Source organism: Eublepharis macularius, chromosome 8, assembly GCF_028583425.1.
Source record: "Eublepharis macularius isolate TG4126 chromosome 8, MPM_Emac_v1.0, whole genome shotgun sequence".
NCBI lineage: Eukaryota > Metazoa > Chordata > Lepidosauria > Squamata > Eublepharidae > Eublepharis > Eublepharis macularius.
Window position 1 is genome coordinate 55073562 of NC_072797.1, and position 22382 is coordinate 55095943.

The 22382-nt window shown below is 41.3% G+C and overlaps 1 protein-coding gene across 1 annotated transcript in view; it reads right to left on the bottom strand.

Moving 5' to 3' along the window:
- MCTP1 (multiple C2 and transmembrane domain containing 1) overlaps window positions 1-22382 on the bottom strand; it is a 412208-nt gene that overhangs the window by 240825 nt on the left and 149001 nt on the right. The window contains exons 7-9 of the mRNA XM_054986650.1: window positions 18304-18474; window positions 11322-11452; window positions 2577-2763 (exon numbers count right to left, since the gene is read on the bottom strand). Of these exons, the coding sequence (XP_054842625.1) occupies window positions 2577-2763; window positions 11322-11452; window positions 18304-18474 (489 nt within the window). The remainder of the gene's footprint in view (window positions 1-2576; window positions 2764-11321; window positions 11453-18303; window positions 18475-22382) is intronic.

Consider the following 22382-nt stretch of genomic DNA (forward strand, 5'->3'; position numbering starts at 1 on the left):
AGCAGAAAAATCTATGATTTGCTGTGAATCCTTTCAGCCCTCAATAGATGTGAAAAGATTGAAATGCTCTGGAGATGAGTCCTCTTTATTTTTTTAATGAAAGGCTGTATAATATATTTTCTGTATGGCTGCAGCAGCTGTCAGGAAGAGCATCTCAGTTCAGCTCTATTATGGGAGAACCAATACCCCATCCTATGGCATTGAGATACACTGAGGGGCCAGAACTGATTGACAGCTTGTCACCATGACGTCTTATTCCATCTCTGTTATGGAGAAAATTAATGTCACACCACCAGCCTTATGACTCGCTGTCATCTTAGAACTGCTCACCTTTTATCAATGCTCTAAATAACATTTCAAGCCCATCGTCTCACGGTGGACAATTCGGTCAAGGGACATTAAATCGGATGACTGTGAAATGTCATAATAAAAATGGAATGCTAACAACTTCTTCACTAAACTAGCTTCTCTGGTTTTTAAACTGTGACAAGAGGGAGCACAGGTTCAGCATACCCGTTCTGAAAAGGTCATACAATCTCTCTCTTGGTCTGCTACCCATTATGGCCCTCCTGCCCCCACCCCAAAAGGATTTAATCTTTTCATACAATAGTGATAAAATAATGGTTCAAACAGTAATGCCTGTTTAATTTGTAGGGCTCTGATGTTCAGCTACAAATGGTTAAATGACATTAATAGAGTCATTGTCCTGGGCTATTTGATCTGATGGCAGGGTCAGCTCTCATTTACTGTTTTCTGTCTAAAGAAGAGGTACAAAATACATATTTTAAATAGACTCTTTAGGAAAGCTTAAAAATAAAATCCTATAATAAAGCTGACAAATGGTATACTGTATCTTATTAGTTGCACATTGGTTTACTGTATGTTCCATAAAGGATGGCAGCACAAATACTGAAAAGAAAGCAGACAGCAATGTCTAGATATTATAAACATTTCAGATATACTGTGTTCAAGTTCTTTGTCCTCTTTCTGCAGCTATACATGGGTCATATTGTGAACAGAGTAACTTAGTTAGTAGGTAAAGATTGCAATGTCTTAAATAACCATACTCATAAAACCCATCCATTTTTCAGATGACAGACTTTTTTCTTTTTCTTTTGAATGTGTTCTCTTGTTTTCTGGAACAATGAGGCCTATAATAATAAAATCACTTTTGGGAAGAAAAAGCACATTCAAGTTCTGGAACATTGGACAGTAACACTGTAAAGCCATAAAAATCATCACAACAGCCAGTATTTCTTGATTCACGTTAAATTGATAATTCAGTAAAATAGGATTTGCTCCTCTTGGTATCAAAATGCATATCACTACAATTAACCTATCAGAAATGCATTGTATCTATTAAGATCTAGTCTGACGCAGCAGACTGTCTTGGCTGATACCAAATCTGAAATAATACTAGTAATTATTAGTTTTTAGACATGGTATATGGTATCTTAGCTCTCAGTTGGTTTAGGAAATATGATGTTTAGCCTTGCTAAGTCACCTCTATTAAACTGTGTTTATGATAACACTATTGGTGTATGATTTGTACAAGCACTGGCAGACAGCTGATTCAGTGGAGATAGCTAGAATAAATTTGCTGAAGCGCACATCCTGCTAATCTGTTTGAAGAATATTGTACAGCATTAGTACTAGCACTTCATGTTATCTGCAAAGCCTGATAAGGTACATCTTTATTAAATTCAGTTATTGAAAGGATGTCAGCCAGGGAATAGGAATATTTTAAAATAAAAAAAAATTAAACAGCCCTTTGTTAGTCAGAGCTTGGCTTAATGGCAGTGTCTAGAGAAGCCTTCTAAACACCTGGCAGCACTGTACAATAAAAGCTTTGTAATTTTAGGTGGAAATAGCTTTTCTTTATTCTTTGTGTGTAGTGAGTCAGTTTGCATGACTTCATGATTAATACAGACTGGAGTAAGAGCTCCCCTTACTGTTGCTTTACTAAAACTACACAGTAGCATAGTTAATATGAGCATGCGGGGGGGGGGGGGGGGGCGGGGGAGTAATTTATTTTCGAAACATTCAACCTGAAAACATTTATCTTAGTAACACTATTATATTAGAACAAGTCCTGACTAAATTCTTGTGCAATCAGTGAGGAAAAAATCTGTCAATATTCTGAACAGCATAATGAAGTTGGCCTAACATATTGCTGAATTCTTCAACTACTTGATAGAAATACTACTGGAAAGGTTCACAAATGAAAAGTTGTTAATTCTGACAAATTATTTTTTCATTTAAGAACAGAAATCAAGTAAAATCAATGTGACTCAAACAAAGTCAGTGAGCAACAAAAATACTGGGAATGACTAAGAAGTCAATAATCTTTAGCACAATGCTCATAACAGCATCTGGTTATTAGATATAGGTAATAATCTAGTTTATATGAGGCTGCAATACTAAATCAATTTATTCCAGAGTTAACACCTGAATGGCTTCTTGTACTAATAGGTTAACATTCAAATTCTCCATTGGTAACTGAATATATTTTCTAGTTTATTAAGTTTACTATTTATCGTATCATATAATGCCATGCAAGTAAGGTCACTACGTACATATTTCCTTAGTATTTCTTCCTGTTCCTTCTGGTCCTCCAAGGCATTGACTGAGAGGTCAGAGATGCTGACTGTAGCTGAGGCAGTCAAGGTGACCAACAGTACCAAAAAGCCTTCCCCTTCCTCTAGAGGCAGCTCCAATTTATGAGTTTGTTCTTTACTCAGGGTCGACAGGTCAACCTGGCACCTAGGAACAAACACTTTTGATTAGCATAAGTTTTTCTACACAATAACAAGAACAATGTGGAGTGTCATGCCATCCAACTATGTAAAATAAAAATAAATGAAAAAGGCTTTTGGAAGACAATTATCTCCCAGCTCTCTTTTGCCATTCTGCTCATTGTGTCTCAGAAATATAGCACAGTTATTAGAAATAATAGCTCTTGAATTATTGAAACTGTATCAGATCCAAGCTGAAATGTATTTGCACCTTTCTAGTGTGAATGAAGTATATTTCATTCACTAAGAATTCCTAAGCACAGTTTTACTTTTTGAGTGGTTTGATGATTTTCCAGTAGTCCTTTGTCTATCTTATTGGAGACGAGCTAGTATGAAGAAAAAGCCGTTTCTACCTGATAGGCAAAATTACACTACTGGCTACCAGCCCTGGCTACTGTAATGCTTGTTAGAAAAACACAGAGTACTGCCAAAGGCAAATTGAGACAAGGGTGACTATATAGTTATCTGAGACAACTTCTGTGTAAAGAGGAGGAGGGAGAGGAAGTATGCTAGCCAAAGCAAGATAGGGTCATCCTGTTAGTAAATCACTACTACCCAACACAGTTGAAAAAATAACGTGCATAAAAGGCAATGCACTGCTAGCAACGTGAAGCTGAGTAGAAATTCTTAATGTATTCCTACATACAACCAAAAATGGTGTATCACCATGCAGCATGATGTTTAAATTAAACTTTTAAAAATTCTCATAAACAGAATCAGAAGGGGATTAAAAATGTACTATATAATCCAAATACAATCCAAGGTAATCCCCACTTATTCAGAATCATGATCAAATGCACCAGCATACCTGAACTGACACCAAATATATTTCAATAGAACTCAATTATGTTACACACTATGTTGACAACCTTTGTTGTATTCTAGGGATATGATATGAAAATTCAATGCTCTTTATAACTATCCAACATTCATCTCTTGTCATTTTTGTAATTTGTGCAATGAACATTATCCATTTTATTCTACTAAACTACAGTTCAAGAATAGCTTTCAGGGAACATATTCCATGTCTCAGGTTGGAAAAAAACTACTGAACTGAAGACTGTAACTATATTCAAGTATTCTGAGATGTTCCATATCTCAATGTTATCTTAGATCTGCTGCTCCACTGCAACAGAACGTTCAAGTGAACAGAATCCTACATGTGCATGTTTTGCAATATAAAAACAGTGGTGGCGACAGTTGGATAGCATAAGCAAGGGCTATGCATGCACACATCAGTGCACAGAAGATTCTTTTTACACCAATTTTATGGGACGATATGTAAGCATGTTTCACTTCTGTATCCTGTGGAAACAACGTATATCCCAGGGCTGCATGTAAAACTGCTCTAAATGTCTATCTGAGAACTGGAAAGCCACATTTCACTTGAGTATTTCAGGATGTTGACCTTCAAAAATTGCTTGTATTAAGCTTCACCCCATCTAAAATGGCAGGAGAATACCTCGATGAGCCTTATTCTGTGAATTGATTTAAAATGCAGTGCTTGAGTAGCAACATCTACTTCCACTTTAGCAGTTTAATCTTATTCCAGATGACTCTACTGCATGTGCCAAGAAATACCCACTATCACTATTTTATTACTACATTTGGCTGGCCATGATGGGTCTCACATGTCATATAATGAGACTTATTAGCACATACATGGCCAGAAGGAACACACCATCTGCCCAATCCTGTCAAAATCCCTGTTCTTCAATACAACCCAACAAACATTTTTAAAGTGTCTTTTAAAATAGTTAGTTGCAGTTTCCTCTTTTCTCTCACAATATTGTGAGAGAAAACCCTCAATTCTCTCACTGATATTGTATCAGTGAAATTACTGCCTCCACTTTTTTAAAGCATAAGGATATGTGCTTTTGACCTGCATTCCTAACACAGAGACCTGCCTTCCTTAGGAATAATAACTGTGATGAACCAATGAGCTAGTAAGAGATACATGTACCTCTGAAGAATACATACATGAGTTCAAACATGGCAGGAAGGGAATACCCTACACCTTGCTTCAGTACTGCTCTTGCCCAACAAGAACAACTCAGTGGGCTGCAGGTGGTAAGGTTGTGTTGTCAGATGAGTTGTGTAGTGGGGTAGCACTAGTACAGAAATACCCAAAGATTTCTTTTGAGACTCAGTTTATGATTTCCGATTCAAGTAAATCAACCTTGTATTGTCGAAGGCTTTCACGGCCGGAGAACGATGGTTGTTGTGGGTTTTCCGGGCTGTATTGCCGTGGTCTTGGCATTGTAGTTCCTGACGTTTCGCCAGCAGCTGTGGCTGGCATCTTCAGAGGTGTAGCACCAAAAGACAGAGATCTCTGAGAGATCTGTCTTTTGGTGCTACACCTCTGAAGATGCCAGCCACAGCTGCTGGCGAAACGTCAGGAACTACAATGCCAAGACCACGGCAATACAGCCCGGAAAACCCACAACAACCATAAATCAACCTTATTTCTTCATCTTTTCATGCATATGCTAACAATGTTAGTTGCTTTAAAAATTGTTATATAGAAAAACCATAACATACTCTATCTGCACATTTGTGGGGGGAGGGAAGGGGGGAAACTGCAGATGGTTACAGAAATCATAGAAGTTAACTTGGTATAATGGTTAAAATGTTGGATCCGGATTTGTGACACCCAGATTCAAATCCCTACTTCTGCCAGGAAACTTAGTGGGTGACCTTGAGTCAGTCATTCTCTTTCAGCCTAATGTTCCTAACAGGGTTGTTGTGAGGGTAGAATGTGGAGTGTAGAGGGAAGGATCATGTACACAGCCTTGAGCTCCCTGGAGAAAGCACTGGAAAAATGTAAATGAACAGAAATCGTTGCATATGTTGGCACATTCTTTATAACAGGTTAGCAAACATGATGCAATACCTTCCTTCATGTAGAATTATACTTGCATACAAGCTGAATTTGACAGTGGCATGGACTTTTTTCTACTTCATACAAATGTGACACTTTTGTCAAATTGTCACATTCTCTTCTATCTATTGGAAGGGGCAGTGCTGACTCACAGAGGAAGACAAAAATAAATCAGCTGTAATCCCATGGCATAAAAATATGAGCAAAATCAATGTCATTTTGAAGATAAACATGCTTGGTTTCATACTAATACACAACACTATAAATCCTGCAGTATTGGATTGCAAATAACTCCAACTGAATAAAATTGAACAACATGGGATTTACTTATCCTGCATGTTTACAGAAACACCTTGTTCATTGACAGCACTCATTCCTGGAAATATACTACAGCTGTCAGCAGCCAATTTGGCCAGTTTGCCACCTTTTACAATAATCAGCTAATAAATATCCATGATTGTCATACTTTTAATGCACAGGAACAGAGTTAGGCTCGCCTTCAAAAATGTAGGTGGCATTAAATAATTGCATACTGTCATCTGAAAATTTTACTTAAGCATTAACATAATAAAATTAGCTGGCTACATTTACTACAGGGCAAATTTAACTTTCCCATCTCAGTATATACAAAAAATCTAGCTTTTAAGTCATGCTTAGAAATAAACTTGCTACTCAAAAATAAATCACCCCAGTTGTGAGGTTGCAGTATAAAAGATGGCATTATTTGCTCCATTATTTGGAAAAAACATTGTGTCATATATGCCTGCTTGCATATCTGTCATGAATGTATTCTGTGTTATATACTGGTCCTCTGAGCTCATGAGAAGTTTCTTATTGATGTTAAGGCAGTAGGCTATCTCATAAGTATTTACTTTCTCTTTCCCCGCTGCCTCCAGAAGTATCCTTGAAGACTGGCTGCAGCCAGCTTGAAATGTATCCTTCATGGAAACTGAGATGATTTCATTCTTTGTTCTGTCTAGCCTAAACCTAGCTTCTCCCGTTCAATCCCCGCCCCCCGGCTCTTTTGCACCCCAAACTTTAACGGTCCTTATCCTGATGGTGGGAACTTTCCCTATAACTAACATCACCAACCCCATTTACGTCACTTCTGCCAATTCACTTGTCTGAGCACCTTGAACTTGATGGATCTCTAATAAAGTTACTTCAACCAATACACCTGCATGTTTGCTGTGGAGAACTTGGGGATTCTACTTGCCAAGGACTGACTTTTTGGCAGAAATGCCAACTTCTGGAACCGGGACCGCAACTGAGGCCAACTGCATCCTGCAGGGCACCCTGCAGCGGGCATTCCCGAGAACCCAGATGAAACTTCAGATCAGCCCAAAGACCCCGAAGAGCTGCATGGGCTCGGCACAGCCACTGTAGCAATGGATCCAGAGGAGTTAGCCGTGTTAGTCTGTAGTAGCAAAATCAAAAAGAGTCCAGTAGCACCTTTAAGACTAACCAATTTTATTGTAGCATAAGCTTCGAGAATCAAGTTCTCTTCGTCAGATGCATAGTACAGAAACTGGTCAAATATAGGAGGGGAGGAGAGAGAAGATGCAGTTGGGGGGGGGAGGGGGAGGGTGCAACCAAAACATTCCTTTGCTAGTAAATGTAAACATCTCCTTTTGGTGTCCTTTCAGGGTCAGTTGGCTTGGGTGAGGCTTCAAGGGAGTTTGCCCTGTTAGTTTGAAGCAGTAAAACAACTAGACCATCCAATTCCTATGTAGTATAAGCCTTCGATAACCACAGCTCTCCCTGCCTCTGCAGTAGAAGAGTTCAGCTTCTGAAAGCTGTTCCAGCTACTCTGTCCTTGGTACATGCCCCATGCTCACATCACCGTGGTGCCCTCCTTTTACAGGGCTGCCAAGGAGCACAGAGTTGTCTTGCACCACCAGGAGAACTATGCACTTCTGGTTGGACATTTGGACCTGCTCACATACGCAGCATGCGCACTGGTGGCAACCCAATGACTTTCAGGATGGGGGTGATCAATGTCGCGCAGGGACAGATAGGAGACTGATGGGCTGGCTACCTCAAGGCTTTGCTCCATGTCAAGGTTCTCGACGAGGCGCACATGGCAGAGAGCATCGCTGGCACCATAAATAAGGAACTAATGAACTGGGTAGGTGAGGGTGAGGGGATTGTCACCATAGGATACATAGGATACTCACGAACTGTGCAGGAAGCAGGACAGTATAGGCGTGCCAGAACATTGCCTGATCACTGATGTTGTCACTGATGTTGTCATTCACTGGAACTCCACTTGTGCCATGCTTGAGTGTCTGGTGGAGCAGCAGGCTGTCCTCACAGTGTGGCTCTCGGAGAGCGTCAGTTGGCGGGGGGAGGGTAAGTTCCACCCAAAGGATTGGCTCACCATCTCCCAGACAGTGGAGGTCCCGAGGATCTTCAAGGAATTAACTCTTGTGGTCGTGTCTGACACAGCGACCCTAGTTCTGGTAATTCTTCTGGTGCATACACTTCAGAGTTCTATGGCTTCCTTCCTGGACCCAGATGCAGATGTGCAGACCTGGTTCCAGGATTGCATGCATTCATGAGAAGGCTAAAACAGGGCATCACATCCCAGCTGCAGCCTCTCACCAAGAAGGAGTCATACATGTTAGCGACCAAGTTAAGTAGAAACCCAGCAGGGGAAAGACAGTTGATTCAGTTACAAATGCATACTGCAGTTTGGACCCACACACACACCCATCCACCCCCCCCACATACATACACACTGCAAAACCACCAGCCCATGTTCGCACAAATTTCTGCAGATAATTAAGAAAAGAGGCCCCAGAAATGTTTTTCTCTTGCCACTGGGATGGAAAGATTAAAAGAGATGTTAGAGAAAGTAGAGAATGACACACCATGTGTCACAGAGGGAAACCTATAGAAACACCCACACGAAACAACAGAATGCTGTTGTGTAATGTAATGTATGTAATGTGTTGTTCTAATGTTAACTTTCCTCATTGCAGAAGTGGGAGGGATGACTGATGTAATGTGTTGTTCTAATGTGTTGTCCTAATGTTAATGCAGGGTGGGAGGGGGGCAATGATGAAGGCTGCTGCAGAGAAAGAATTACTTGAGTTTCCCAAGTACCTCACTGTCGGTTCCAGCCTGAAGCCACATGGATGGGATCCATCTTACGAAACTGTTCTTGTTTGCTGTTACCTTGTGCTTGTGGCTGGATACTGCTTGGTTTTGTTCTGTGGTGTTCCCCTACTGGCTGAACCCAGTGTCTGGCTGCTGTGAATGACACTGGTTCTGTTGGGCTAAGTTGCAAAAGTGTCCCTTGCTTCAGTTTGGTTTGAGTGGAAGGGATGCGATTCCCTGGTGTGAAGTTGGTCCCCTTGGTTCTGGGGGGATTCCATTCCCTTGCTTCAGTTTGCTTCTATTTACAAGACTGCCCCTTGCTTCAGTTTGGTTTGGATGATTCTCTGTGGTGATGTTGGTCTTCATAAGGAACAATGGAGACTGGCTGGTCAGCCTACTCAGGGGGTGCTGGGGTTTGGCGGTCGTAAGTTTAGTTGTTTTTAGTTGACTTCTCCAGGGATGAGCTTGCATTTGGGAACATATGTCTTGGCTCTAGCATTCTTTCCCTCTGTGTATGTACCCTCAGGAAAGAACCTGTAAAAGTTCTCATCATTGGCAAAAATGAAGAGTGGCTGATCAGCCTGCTTAGGGGTTGCTGGGTTTTTGGGGGGCATCAGTTTGGTTCTGTTGGGCTGTCTGTTGCGCAGTTTGCATTTGGAAATGTGCCTCTGGCTATGGCAGCCGTGGTCCATGTGTTTCTGCAGTGGGGAGCCAGCTTGGACTTTCCCCCCACACTAGAAACAAATGGAGTTGCTGGTGCCACCTTCTTGGCAAGCCATAAAGTGCCCCCCCGGGGGTCTAATCTTTATGAAATTTGGGGGAGGGGGGTATCAGAGATCAGTTATGAGTAAGTCTCCTGTAAATTTGATGAAACTCAGTCCAAAATGACTGCCCCTCCCCACCTGGCCACTGGATATACTGTAATTGAGTTTCCCATTAGAAACAATGACCAAATATTATCAAATTTACTCTGTATTGCTGGACCGAACTAGAGAATGAATTTGGTATTCAGGGAATATTGATTCCCCTCCCCGCAGTTTGGTATTACATAACCCAAATTTACCTATTTTTTTCTTGTGCATACCCCTACAGTACTCTGCTGCTTTCCTTATGCAACAGAGGCAAGAATTTCTTTCTTTTGTCCCTTGGTCAAACACAACAAGGGAGACCTGCATGAGGAATAGTAAATAGGACTAGTAAATAGCAGGACTACTAACAGGACTAGTAAATAGCAGGCTAGCAGTAAGAGAAAAGGATGAAGGAGTGCTTGGGTCCCAACACTAAGCCATGAAACTAGAAAAGGGAGAAAGAGAAAAACAGTGAATTTTGCTTCATACAAAAGCATGAGGGTGATCAGACTGCAACATCTGTTGCCCCACTGATCACCAGGGTTGATTCAGCTGATCTGATTGGCTAGGAATCCCTCAGAGTTCCATGTACATATCCTCCCAAAGTTGCACACTCAGTAGAAGAGAATAACCATCCCAGATAGGAGTGTACCATTCTTTGGTCAAGGTTATATTATAGCAACACTTCCATGCTAGAGCATCATTTATATAGATCTGTAGTGGCGTGGGAGATGTTGTCTTTTGGAGTGATCCTAGTCCACTTAAAATTAAGGCAGATCAAGTAGCAAATACCTCATGCCTGGCTCTTCCTAACTGCTTCAGCCACACATGCCCAAGCAATGTAGAACTGGTTGGATGTAGCCTCCAAGAGATCACCAAGAGGTGGCTTCCACTCTGCTGTGGGTGCATGCAAAGGGGGATTTTGGCTAAAGCTCCTAGGAAACTACAGGGATACTAATAGTTACAAGTGAGAAAATGGATAGGATGCAAAACAGAGAGATTTTCAGATGATAATTCAACACATTCTGGAAAACCATTGTTTAGAACACAGTTTCGACTGGGGTGGGGGCAATCTGTTTAGAAGACAGTGAATGTAAGCTGTTCTCCAATGTATAATGAACAGTGAAGAATTATCATGTTTGTTTCTCACTGTAAACAAAGGATGGACACATAAAAATCCAAGAGAATGTATTTTGAATGATGAAGAAAAGGTTTACCACTCAACCATAATTAAAGCACTTTTGAGATATGAGACACTGATTCATATTCCTTTCTAAATTCTTAAATATAGTCCTAAAGATTCATTCACTTGAAACATGTTCATTCACACAATTCTCATTGCCAAGACAACACATTACACTAAACTGAAGAACAATCTCACTCACACATTAGGAATTTTTAAAAATTTTTTTACAACAGCCAGATTTGTTAATCTTCGCCTCAAACGTTGTCAATGGAACTTCCTCCATGTTGATTTTGTAACATAATTTTTACACTGAAAATAGACATCTTTCCGTTAGTATGATCTGCCACCTACTGGTCAAAGGAAATTACTTTTCCATATAAAACTGGGGAGGAAAGTCAAGAACAGGGTATTTTATGTTTTTTCTTTTATTTAAGCAAGAGCTTATTGAGCAGTATTCAACTTAACCAGATCTCATTCCCAGAACACAAATATATACTATTTACACAAACCTGCCAATAAAATCATCCTTTTTGCCAGCGTCTTTGTCCCATACAGTAATATCAATAATTCCACCGCGTTCCTCGTACAGATGGAAGTCAAACTGTTCCCTCCACTGAGGATTCAAAGTTTTTGGCACAATCTGAAAAATGCAAAGAAATTTTGTCTTACTGGGCCACCCCATTTCTCTTGAGCTAACAGAATATTGATTGGAGTCAGCTAAGAAAGAATTCTGCAAGCAATAAAAGGCTTCTAAATATACTTTAAAATATTTATTTAGGAAACAAAAGTCCACTCAATACAAATTATGAGTTGGTCTTCCAGATATACAAATACCAGCTCTTATGGGTATTTACAAAGTTTCCTAGAAATACATTTTCGTATAAATAAAACTGAAGTTCTTTAGAAAAAATGTATTCCTGAGTGAAAGTTAAAACAAAGCCAAGTGAAAATCGTAAATAAGACAATTGAGGGACCACCAAGGTCTTGCAGGGGGCATCTCATTTCCACTCCCCTCAACATGTCCTTTCCCCCTTCCCTGCCCACCATAGCATCTCCTCCTTTCCCTGCTTCCTTCTCTTCTTCCCAACCATCTTTGTCTGCCCGTCTTCCCTTTCTCCCTCCAGCAGCTTCTCCCCTAAGGCCCAGATGAATAGGTGGGAACCTATAAGGACTTGTAGGGGAACTTCACTCCCTGTATCCCCTTCCCCACACTATTTTCTCTTTCCCTCCTCCTGGCAACCTCCATGTGCTCACTTTTCCCTACATCTTTCTTCAAGCCCACTAAACAACTTACCTTTTATCTGCCCATCTTTACCTATATTTCTAAATTTATTTAATTTACATACTGCCTTTTTCCACAGTGGGGACTCAAAGCTTACTTCATTCTCCTTACCTCCCCATTTTACTCACAACAACCCTTAGAAGTGGGTTAGGCTGAAACAGTGTGGTTGATGAATGTCTGGGGATAGCCCAGCAACCCCCGGACTTACCTGCTGCCACCCCCGAAGCACCCAAGGCTGTCCATGAGCCAGGGATGATGAGGGAGTCCAGCAGGCCACCACAGCCCCCTCGAGCCATGGAGGTGGCAGAAGCTGTTCCCACCACAGCCAAAGCCACAGAGGTGGTAGGAGCCATTCTGGCCACTGCCGGAGCTGAAGGAGCACCAAGGGAGGAAGGTGGGATGAAGCAAATCTCCCATGTCTCCTCTGAAGCAGCCAGAGTGGCCCGAAGATGGGGGGAGGCAGCAAAACTCACCCCAGTGCTGAAGGAAGCCCCACCAGTGGAGCAGGCAGCAGGAGAAGCAAAGGGAACAGGGGCCACAATATAGAAGGCAGGTCATCTGGAATGGTGAGGCCTAGCCAGCCCCGCCCTCCAGTGGCCATAAATGGATGGGGGAGGGGCTGCAGGTGGGGAAAGCCCAAGAGAGCCCCAGACTGGGACAACTCGCTGCAAATCACTCCGGGGGACCAAGGTAACACGGGATAGGATGGGGCCTGGGGGAGGTTGCCGGGGAGGCCTATAAAAGTGGACAGGTACAAGGAGCCAGTGAGGAGTAGTTGGGAGTGAGTGAGTTGTAGAAATGAGAGAGCATGGCAAGATCAGAGAGAGCGGGAGAGATACCAGACGACCCAACGTTGGGAAAGAGGGATCCAGGGTGTCTCCAACCCCACCCTCCCTCCATATCTGAGGTTTTTCTTAGGCCTTAGCCACTGCCCGCTGCCCAGGCCAACCTGGTGTACCACCCCCAGGCTCTGACAAACCTCGCAAGGAACTTGACAGTTAAAACTCACCTGATGAGTTTCCACAGAAGAGTGGTAATTCAAATCTGGGTCTCCCACATCCTACTCGGAAACTCTAACCACTACACTAGCTTTAGTGGGGGGGATGCTGTTGAACAGTAGCAAGTAGTCAGGCCTGGGTGAATCATGCATGCCATATTTATTTATTTATTTAATTCAACTTATACCCCGCCCTTCCCACAAGTGGGCTCAGGGCAGCTTCCAATAAATATACTGTTAAAATACAATAAAAACCTTATTAATGTATTAACACATTAAAATTCAGGTGCCATCAGACAGATGGGCTACTGCAAAATCATCATAAGCCCCGACATCACCATGATGTAACTCAAGGGCAGCTGCAAAAGGAGGGTGTGGCGGTCAGGAGGGGGACATAAAAGCTGGCCCTTAGTCAAAGGCTTGGTGGAACATCTCTGTCTTGCAGGCCCTGTGAAATAGTAAAAGGTCCAGCAGGACCCGAATCTCCATTGGGAGAGTGTTCCACCATGCTGGGGCCAGGGGAGAAAAAGCCCTGGCCCAAGTTAAAGCCAGCTGAATGTCACTCGGGCCGGGGACCACCAGAAGCTGCTTATCTGCAGAGCACAAGGCCCTGCGAGGGACATAATGAGAGAGGTGGTCCCATAGGTATGCAGGCCCCAGTCCGTGGAGGGCTTTAAATACTAAGACCAGTACCCTGAACTGGATCCGGAACTCAACCGGGAGCCAGTATAGAGTATATGGTAACCACCATGTGGTTTCTTCTGGGCCTAGTCCCAGAGTCTCCCATTAAGGGCTAAAACAGCTCTGGAAAGGGCCCTGCCCTCCACCTTCCTTTTACTAACAGAAACCAAGCCTGGAATACTGGCTAAACTGTTATGGTTGCCTAGCAACAGCCACTGAGGGCATCTGGTTAAAGCTACAGGTGCTTCTTTTATCAAATTGGAGGTCTTTTTTAGATTACAGATATTTCTGCAAATCTTGGGAACTTTTTAGGTGTCTAGGAAGATTTATCTTGTCCATTCATGGCTCCAATCTCCAGATCAAGGCCACTTAGCTATTAGTATATAAGATGTACAACTACAGCATGCTATCAGTTACATAGCGTTGCTTTCTTTTGATCACATGCAGTAGAAAGAAAATGTGTTTACAGAGTTTCCTTGCTTGTTTCTCGAAGTATCTTTGTGAACAGAACAGGTTGTTACACAAATTAGTCTCTGTGTTAGGCCTGTCATGTGAAGTGTCCCATAGATGAAAACACAGAACACGAGTTACTGGGCAAAAGGGATTTTTTTGAGCCTGTTGTATATATGCCTCCCAGGCTGGTACAATATATCTGTGAGCAGAGGGAACAAGCATTTAACCAGCAAGTAACTTTACTGCCCTAACCAAGATATACTTGATCTCACAGCAGCGTTTGACACGGTTGACTATGATTTGTTGGCCAGCCGCCTTGCCGACGTGGGGATTAGGGGGACAGTCTTACAGTGGCTGGTCTCCTTTCTCCAGGGTCGGGGACAGAGGGTGGCGCTCGGGGGAGATCTATCGGCCCGTCACCCTTTGGTGTGCGGGATTCCCCAAGGGGCGATACTCTCCCCAATGTTATTTAACATCTATATGCGCCCCCTCGCCCAGTTGGTGCGGAGGTTTGGGCTGGGTTGTCATCAATACGCGGATGACACCCAACTTTTTCTGTTGATGGACGGCCGGCCAGACACGGCCCCAGACAATCTGGCCAGAGCTTTGGAGGCTGTGACGGCATGGTTGAAACAGAGCAGGCTGAAATTGAACCCAGTGAAGACGGAGGTCCTGCAGCTGGGACGGGGGCTGCCAGATGTTGGGATCCAGCTCCCTGCCCTGGATGGGACACCACTGGCAACTTTGCCAGTGGTAAAGAGTCTGGGTGTGTTCCTGGATGCCTCCCTATCGATGGAGGCCCAGGTCACGGCGGTTGCCAAGTCTGCATTTTTCCATCTTCGTCAGATCAGGCAACTTGCCCCCTGCCTGACGCCCCAGGACCTGGCTACAGTGATCCATGCAACGGTCACCTCCAGGCTAGATTACTATAACTCACTCTACGCTGGGCTACCCCTGGGCCTGATCCGGAAACTACAACTGGTCCAGAATGCGGCGGCACGGGTCCTGACTGGTATACCTTACCAGTCACACATCACACCTGTCCTGCGCCAGCTGCACTGGCTTCCGGTTGAATTCCGAATCAGGTTCAAAGTGTTGGTTCTTACCTTTAAAGCCCTGAGTGGGTTGGGACCGGCATATCTTCGGGACCGCCTCTCCCTGTACGTTCCCCGGAGATCGCTCCGATCAGTGAATAAATATTTACTTGTGGTCCCCGGCCCTAAGGAAGCCCGCCTCGCTTCAACCAGGGCCAGGGCTTTTTCAGTCCTGGCCCCAGCCTGGTGGAACGCTCTGTCAATGGAAACCCGGGCCCAGCGGGACATATTATCGTTCCGCCGGGCCTGTAAGACAGAGCTGTTCCGCCAGGCGTTTGGTGATTGAAGGGGGCGGTGCCATGTCGGCCTCCCACTTTTGGGGTGGGGAAGGTTCTCCCCACCACTGCACCTTGTTAATTTGTTTTATTATTTGTATATTGATTTTAGTTTTTGTTTTTATCAATTTTAACTGTTCACCGCCCAGAGCCCCTGGGATGGGCGGTATATAAATTGAATAAATAAATAAATAAATAAATATAGAATATAGTGGGGAATTCAAGACACGACAGAAAAATTGCAACAATAAACCAATCCTATTAGGTAATTGCATTACTTTTTACTTAGTTAATATGACCAATTATAAATTACTTCGTTATGTTCCTCCCATGTGGCTAATTCCAAGCAAACCGACACAGAGAAATGAGATAGGAAAGGGGCTGCCCAAAATGGGATCAGAAGTTGTAGTTGGATAAGCAGGGAAAGAATTTCAGACAAGATGTGAGGAATCCTTTACTATGATAAAAAATGTGAAAGGACCAACTGCCAGTAGAGCAGGCCAGCCGAAAGAGGGGAATCAAGAAGGATGGGGAAGATTAAATTAGGGAAGGAGAGCAGAATACAAGAGAACAAATGATATTCTGCTTGTCTTAAAGAATATTGTCTAGGAATATTGTACTAGTGGTAGTGGAAGAAGGGTCTAGGTAGGAACCTGCCATAAAGACAGTGGGCTTGGGATGTTCCTTTCATGCACATGAATTTACCTGGGCATCAGTGGAGGAGTCTTGCTATTGACCTAACTTGCTGCAGAACCAGGACCTGCATTCACATTGAACTAGAACTAGGAGTTGCATTCACATTGGGCCAAAGTTTCAGACGTGTCTGCCCACTAGTGGGCTTTTAGTTCCATTCTGATTGGTTCAGCCTTAGGATCTGAGATCCCCACTGGTGTAAATATGGAATCTGGCCTGTAATAAGCTTGTTCAGCCTACCTATGGAAGAAGAGAGAGATACCTGAAGATTACAGGAAATCCAAGATTGATTTTCTTCTAATATATTCAGCCAGATGGCTACTTCTTCTTAGAAGCACTAGGGGAATTCCTGTCTTTGCTTGAAAGACCCCGATTTAATATTAAACCAACACATTTCCCCTACATCTAAGGCATCTGAAGGCCATAGGATTGGGGGTGCAAAGAAAACGGGTCTTAGTTAGGGCACCACCTACAGTGTAACAACTATGTTTTTTTCAGATTCAATTATCGATTAAAAATTAATTTAAATTATAATTCTTTTTCTTGCCATAAGTAAAATTTATTTACTTGCACTGTTTCCAGATTATCTTTCACTAAAAAACTCACAAGGCACTTTTAAAAAATTTGACTTACAAATGGAACCTAAAATTACATAAATAAAACAAGCACGGCAGAAGGAATAAATCGTCCAACTAATTTCCAAACACCCAATGGAGTAATAATAGTTTTTGTTTGCTTCTCCAAAGAAGTCAAGGAAGGGCAGAAACTGAACCCCTTAGGGGAATGCTTTCCACATTTCTTGGGCTAACACAAAAAGTCCAACACTGTGAGCTGAACCAATAAAAAGTCTTATTACTTTGTCTGAACAGAAGACAAAGTAATAAAATCAAAATCTCATTCAAAAGACCTGACATTTTTTTGCCTGTTGGGAAAGGGCATCCCACAATATCAAGTCCTGCACTCCAGAGGGATCTTCTGTCTACACATGATGGGACCCTGTGCAGGTCCTCACTGGCAGAATATCATGCACCAACTGAAGAGAAGAATCTCGATAGCAGTACACACTCTAGAGAATCTAGGACCAAACTTTCTAATGCTTTTTCGTGTTAAAAGAAGAAAAGGCAAAATGTTTGTTCTCACCAAACAGATGGTAAAGTGGAAAATATAAAAATCATATTTCTAAAAAAGCAATTTCAGCTGAAACAAGATAATAGCCAAGATCCAAAGAGGTCTGTCTCAAGTTTCTTGAACACAGCTCTTCTGCCTCAGTTTCACATAGCCAACCACTTTGAATGAGAGTATCATTTATTTCTACTGTAAAATTGCATGAAAATCCACTGTTCAAAGAAAGGAAAACTCAGAAATCCTACTGAACACTCTCAATCCCATGGTAAAAGAATTACACAAGTCCAAGTGTTTAGTGGAGTTTTGGGGACTTCCAATTCTCTTAACAAGCTTCATGACAAGTAACTTTTGAAGCTTAGTATTTGAGCAGAAACAGGAAAATCTCTTATTCATGCTGAAAAAGAGAAAAAGCCTACAGTCTCACCGGTGATGGAAAGTAGAGTCAATCGTAGCTGACTTACAGAAACGCCTGCAGGGGTTTTCAGAGGTGGTTTGCCACTGCCTGCCTCTCCACAGTAACTCTGGTTTTCATTGGAGGTTTCCCATTCAATTACTAACCCAGGCCAACCCTGTTTAGCTTCTGAAATCTAATGAGATTAGGCTAGACATATATAAACCTAGGGTAATGATAAAGTACTCTGTATTGCAATCTATAGCTATGGAAACATAGCTGCGATCTATAGCTTGGGCTGTATTGCAATCTATAGCTATGGAAACATACTGCTTCTGTTTCTATTACCTACCATTGATTTAAAAAGAACCTTAAAACCATTCAGAAATTCAGTTTGGCAGTCTGAACAACACATGAATTTTTCTAAGAATTCTATTTAACATCACAAAAAAGCTAGGTGTACATGAAAAGCGCTTGGGGAAGCATTTCAAAAAAGTTACCTTACTCTTGTACTTCTGATGTCCCAGTCGGAATTTCACATAGGGATCACTGAGTCCATTCGGATCCATGGCCTTCAGTTCACGGCCCTCAATCAAAGTGACACTGACTATCCCTCTCCATAGCTGAGATTTTCTGTGTAGGTCTGACAGACGTAAACTCTGGGTCTGAAACTTCATGTGCAGAGAGAACCCTGATTTTAGCTCAATGACAAGCATATATTAATTTTGTAATTTGTTTCCAAAGCAGGCTGTTTTTAAAAATTGCACAGATAAACAGCTGAAGTGCCCAATGGACACCACTGCTGAAGAAGCATATTGGTGGTAATCTGCACCAACTGTTCTCTATCAAATTTTACCAGCATCTTTATGGTAGTGACACAACTTCTGCACCACCACACCCATGTATCTTCTGCTCTTAAAGTAGTAAGTTAACTTATCATTGGAAGTCTGCGTCTTTCGTCTTTTTAAAGAGATCCATTACTATTAATTGATGATAGACGTCATGCGTTATGTGCATTCAAATCACCAGCATGATTGGAAATATTCCAATTCCAATGCTGGACATCATAAACATATGACTGTATACCATCCAAAAATGCTTATGGTTTCATCACACCATTTCCAATCAATTTTCTTCTTTAAAATACTGGAAACTATATAGATTTACATATCACTGAAAAATTACCTTAATGAATTTATGTAAGTGATAATCATTCCATAAAAATGATCTAGGATTGCTATATATAAGCATTATATTAAGCATGATAGCAGAATCACTTTTCACAGATTTTGGTTAAAATTTTGGACTTTGAGATCAGTTCCAACATTTATAAGGAAGAAAGGATTATTTTTCCTTTCAATCGTGTTTAACTGTAAGGGTGGATGGTAGAGTTGGCCACACAGGAAACAGAGGGTCTATGATGGACCCCCTTTCACTCCCCCACTCTCAGGCAAATTTTCCCACCAAAATTCACTTTGCCTACTTTGGCTGAACAGTCCCAGGTAGCATGTTAATCTTTGTGGTTTGAGAGTGTATTTGTCCCACCACGACTGTCAGATATAATTTTGGTTTTTTAGCTCAGCCCGCAAACCTGATGGGGAGAAGCAGGAGCCCTCTTCCTTTTTGTTGGAAATAGAACTGGAGACTGTTTAATGTTCAAAAGGAAATAACTTTTTTAACAGGCAGGGATTGAATAAGTGTAGTTAGGGAATGAAATTGCTGAGGTAAAATTTTATTGGTAGTACAGAATAAACTTTGAGTAACAGGCAAAATAGTTTCCTTGAAGCTTAATTTCTTATAATCTTGGTTCTTAACAGTGAGAGGTGATATACCTAATACTTTAGTTATAGCAACAATGTTTCTTCACAGAGTTTCCTATGACAGCTCAGGTTTCCTGGAGTTAGTTTAAAACTCTTTTCCCTTCACAACAGACCTGTGGTCCTCCTCAGAGCCAAACCCCCTTTAGAAACTGGGAAGGAATAAATCTTCTCCTAAGAAGATACTACCCTTCTTCTTTTGGCTTGAAAAGGAGTCTAACCTACTATCCTATCATTCTTGCCAAAACACACTCTCAGTTCTATAGTGTCTGTGTCAAGCAAGAGTCAGATTCTGCTGACACTTATACTAAGAATTCTTAAATAAAATTCTTCTTCAGGACAGTGATGTTACATTTAAAACAAAAGTTGCCTCTTCCCTCAGTCCAGAGGGCAATCTGTCTGACCTTCCCTATCAGACTCACTCCCAAACACTCTCTGAACAATCCTGTCAGAAACTGTCAGCCCTTCAACCGAGTTCTAACTGACCAATCAGAGAAGAGGGAGCAGCCAGTCACACAAGCTCATTTCCAAGCAAGGGTAAACTCTTATCCTCTCATTTTCATTGAATCCCAAATTTTGAGCAAACTGTCTCTGATTACATGAATTGTGTGTGGTGTTCTCATCCTTTTCTTTAGCAAGACATAGCTATGTACAGGGGTCATTTCGTAGAAAAAGAGCTGGAGGAACTCATTAGCATAACTCATTAGCATATACCACGCTCCTTGGCATCACCGGAAATGTGTCATTAGCACAACTGATTTGCATATGCCACACCCCCTGACATCACCTATCCTGGCTGTTTTGGACCCAATCCTGGCCATTCAGAGTCAAAATTGGGCCCAAAATGACAAAAAGGGGCTGAAAATGGCCAAAAAGGGGCCCAAAATGGTCAGGATCGGGCCACTGCTGAGCAGGAGAGTGATCCACCACCCGTCAGAGGCCCAATCCAAGCTGTTTTGGCCCCAATCCAGGACAAAATGGGCCCCAAATGGCCAAGAGACAGGTGGGCGGGGCCACCTGACATGTGACCTCTTTGGGGAACTGCTGGAACTGTGTTCTGGAATGTTCCCCCTTGAAATTAGCCTTGGTTATGTAGCCGTTCTATCAGATCTGCCGCTTCCAACTTTATTAATCTAGCATTTGGATTTTGGATCCAATCTGTAATCCAGACCAGGCCAGCATTTTGATAATATATCTTAATATTCAGTATGGTTAGGCCTCCTCTTCTTTTTTCATCCTATTACACCTTAAATCTGATTTTTGGTTTTTTTGCCATACTAAACAAATATATATTTATTTGTTTTTGCCAATTTCTCAATGTCTTTTCTTGCATGTTAATTTCTATCATTTGAAATAAAAAATTAAATTTTAGAAAAATATTCATTTTTATTGTGGAAATTCTTCCTAGCCAAGATAATTTTAATTTAGACCATCTTTCAAAATCTCTTTGTATTCTCTTCCAGAATACTTCATAGTTGTCCCTGAATAATGTATCTTAGTCCTGTCAAATTAATACTCAAATATTTCACTTGATTTGTTGCTATCTCACATTTCCTTGATTTTTCCTCCTCTTATTACATTAAAAATTTGGAAATTTAGTTTTTTTCTTATTAATTTTAAAGCTTAAAAAGGAATCAAATTTTGTAAGATGTTCTATAACATAGTGTAACATCTCATGTGGATTCAGAATTGTCAGAACTACATCATTAGCATAACTTTTCAATTTGAACTCTTTACCATTTACATTTAAACCCTTGATTGTGGAATCTTGTCTCATCTTTGATGCAAAAACTTCCATTGCTAAAATAAGCAATTGTAGTGATAGTAGACATCCTTGTCTGGTCCCCTTTTCAATTTGAAGTCCTTCTGTTATTACTCCATTAATCAATATTTTTGCATTCTGCTTTGTATAGATTCCTTGTATCTAGTTCTCAAATCTGAGACCACAATTTAAATGTCCTAATATTTGTTGTAAAAAAGTCTATCAAATGCCTTTTCAGCATCTAAAAACATAAATGTCACTTTATATCTTTTCTTCTCTACAAATTCCATTGCATCTACTACAAGTCTAACATTATCCTTCATTAATCTTTAGGTACAAATCCCATCCGATCTGGGTATATTACTTTTGCTATACATTTTCTTAGCCTTTCTGCTAATATTGAAGTAAAGAGTTTATAATCTACATTCAATAATGAAATGGGTCTATAAGATTAAGGTAACATAGGGTCACTATATAAATCAAAGTTATAAAAGCCTCTTGCCAAGTTGGTGGGATCTTGTCTTCACTTATTTTGTTCATTAACTTTTGAAGGGGCAATATCAGCTTTACCTCCAAACATTTATAATACACTGCTTATAACCCATCCAGACCTAAAGCTTTATCTTTTAAAAATCTTTTTGTTACCTGTGAGATCTCCCGTATTGTAATACTATGATTTAATAAATCTCTATCTTCAGGTGCAAACTTTAAAGTTAATGTTCCTATGATGTAATCTTCCATACCTTGTTCTGTTAGATTTTCTTTTCCATAAAGTTGTGTAAGAAAAGGAAATAAAATGTTGGTGAATCTCCTTTTCCATATATGTTATTCCATCAGACTTTTTCACTCCTATTCTTCTTTTTCTTTCCAATTCTTTTCTTAAGCAGTGAGACAGGAATCTACCAGGTTTATTCACATGTTCAAAATGTTTGTTTACAAAAAACTTAGTTTCTTCTGCATTTCTTCAGTTTGCAACATATTCAATTGATTTTTCAATTGT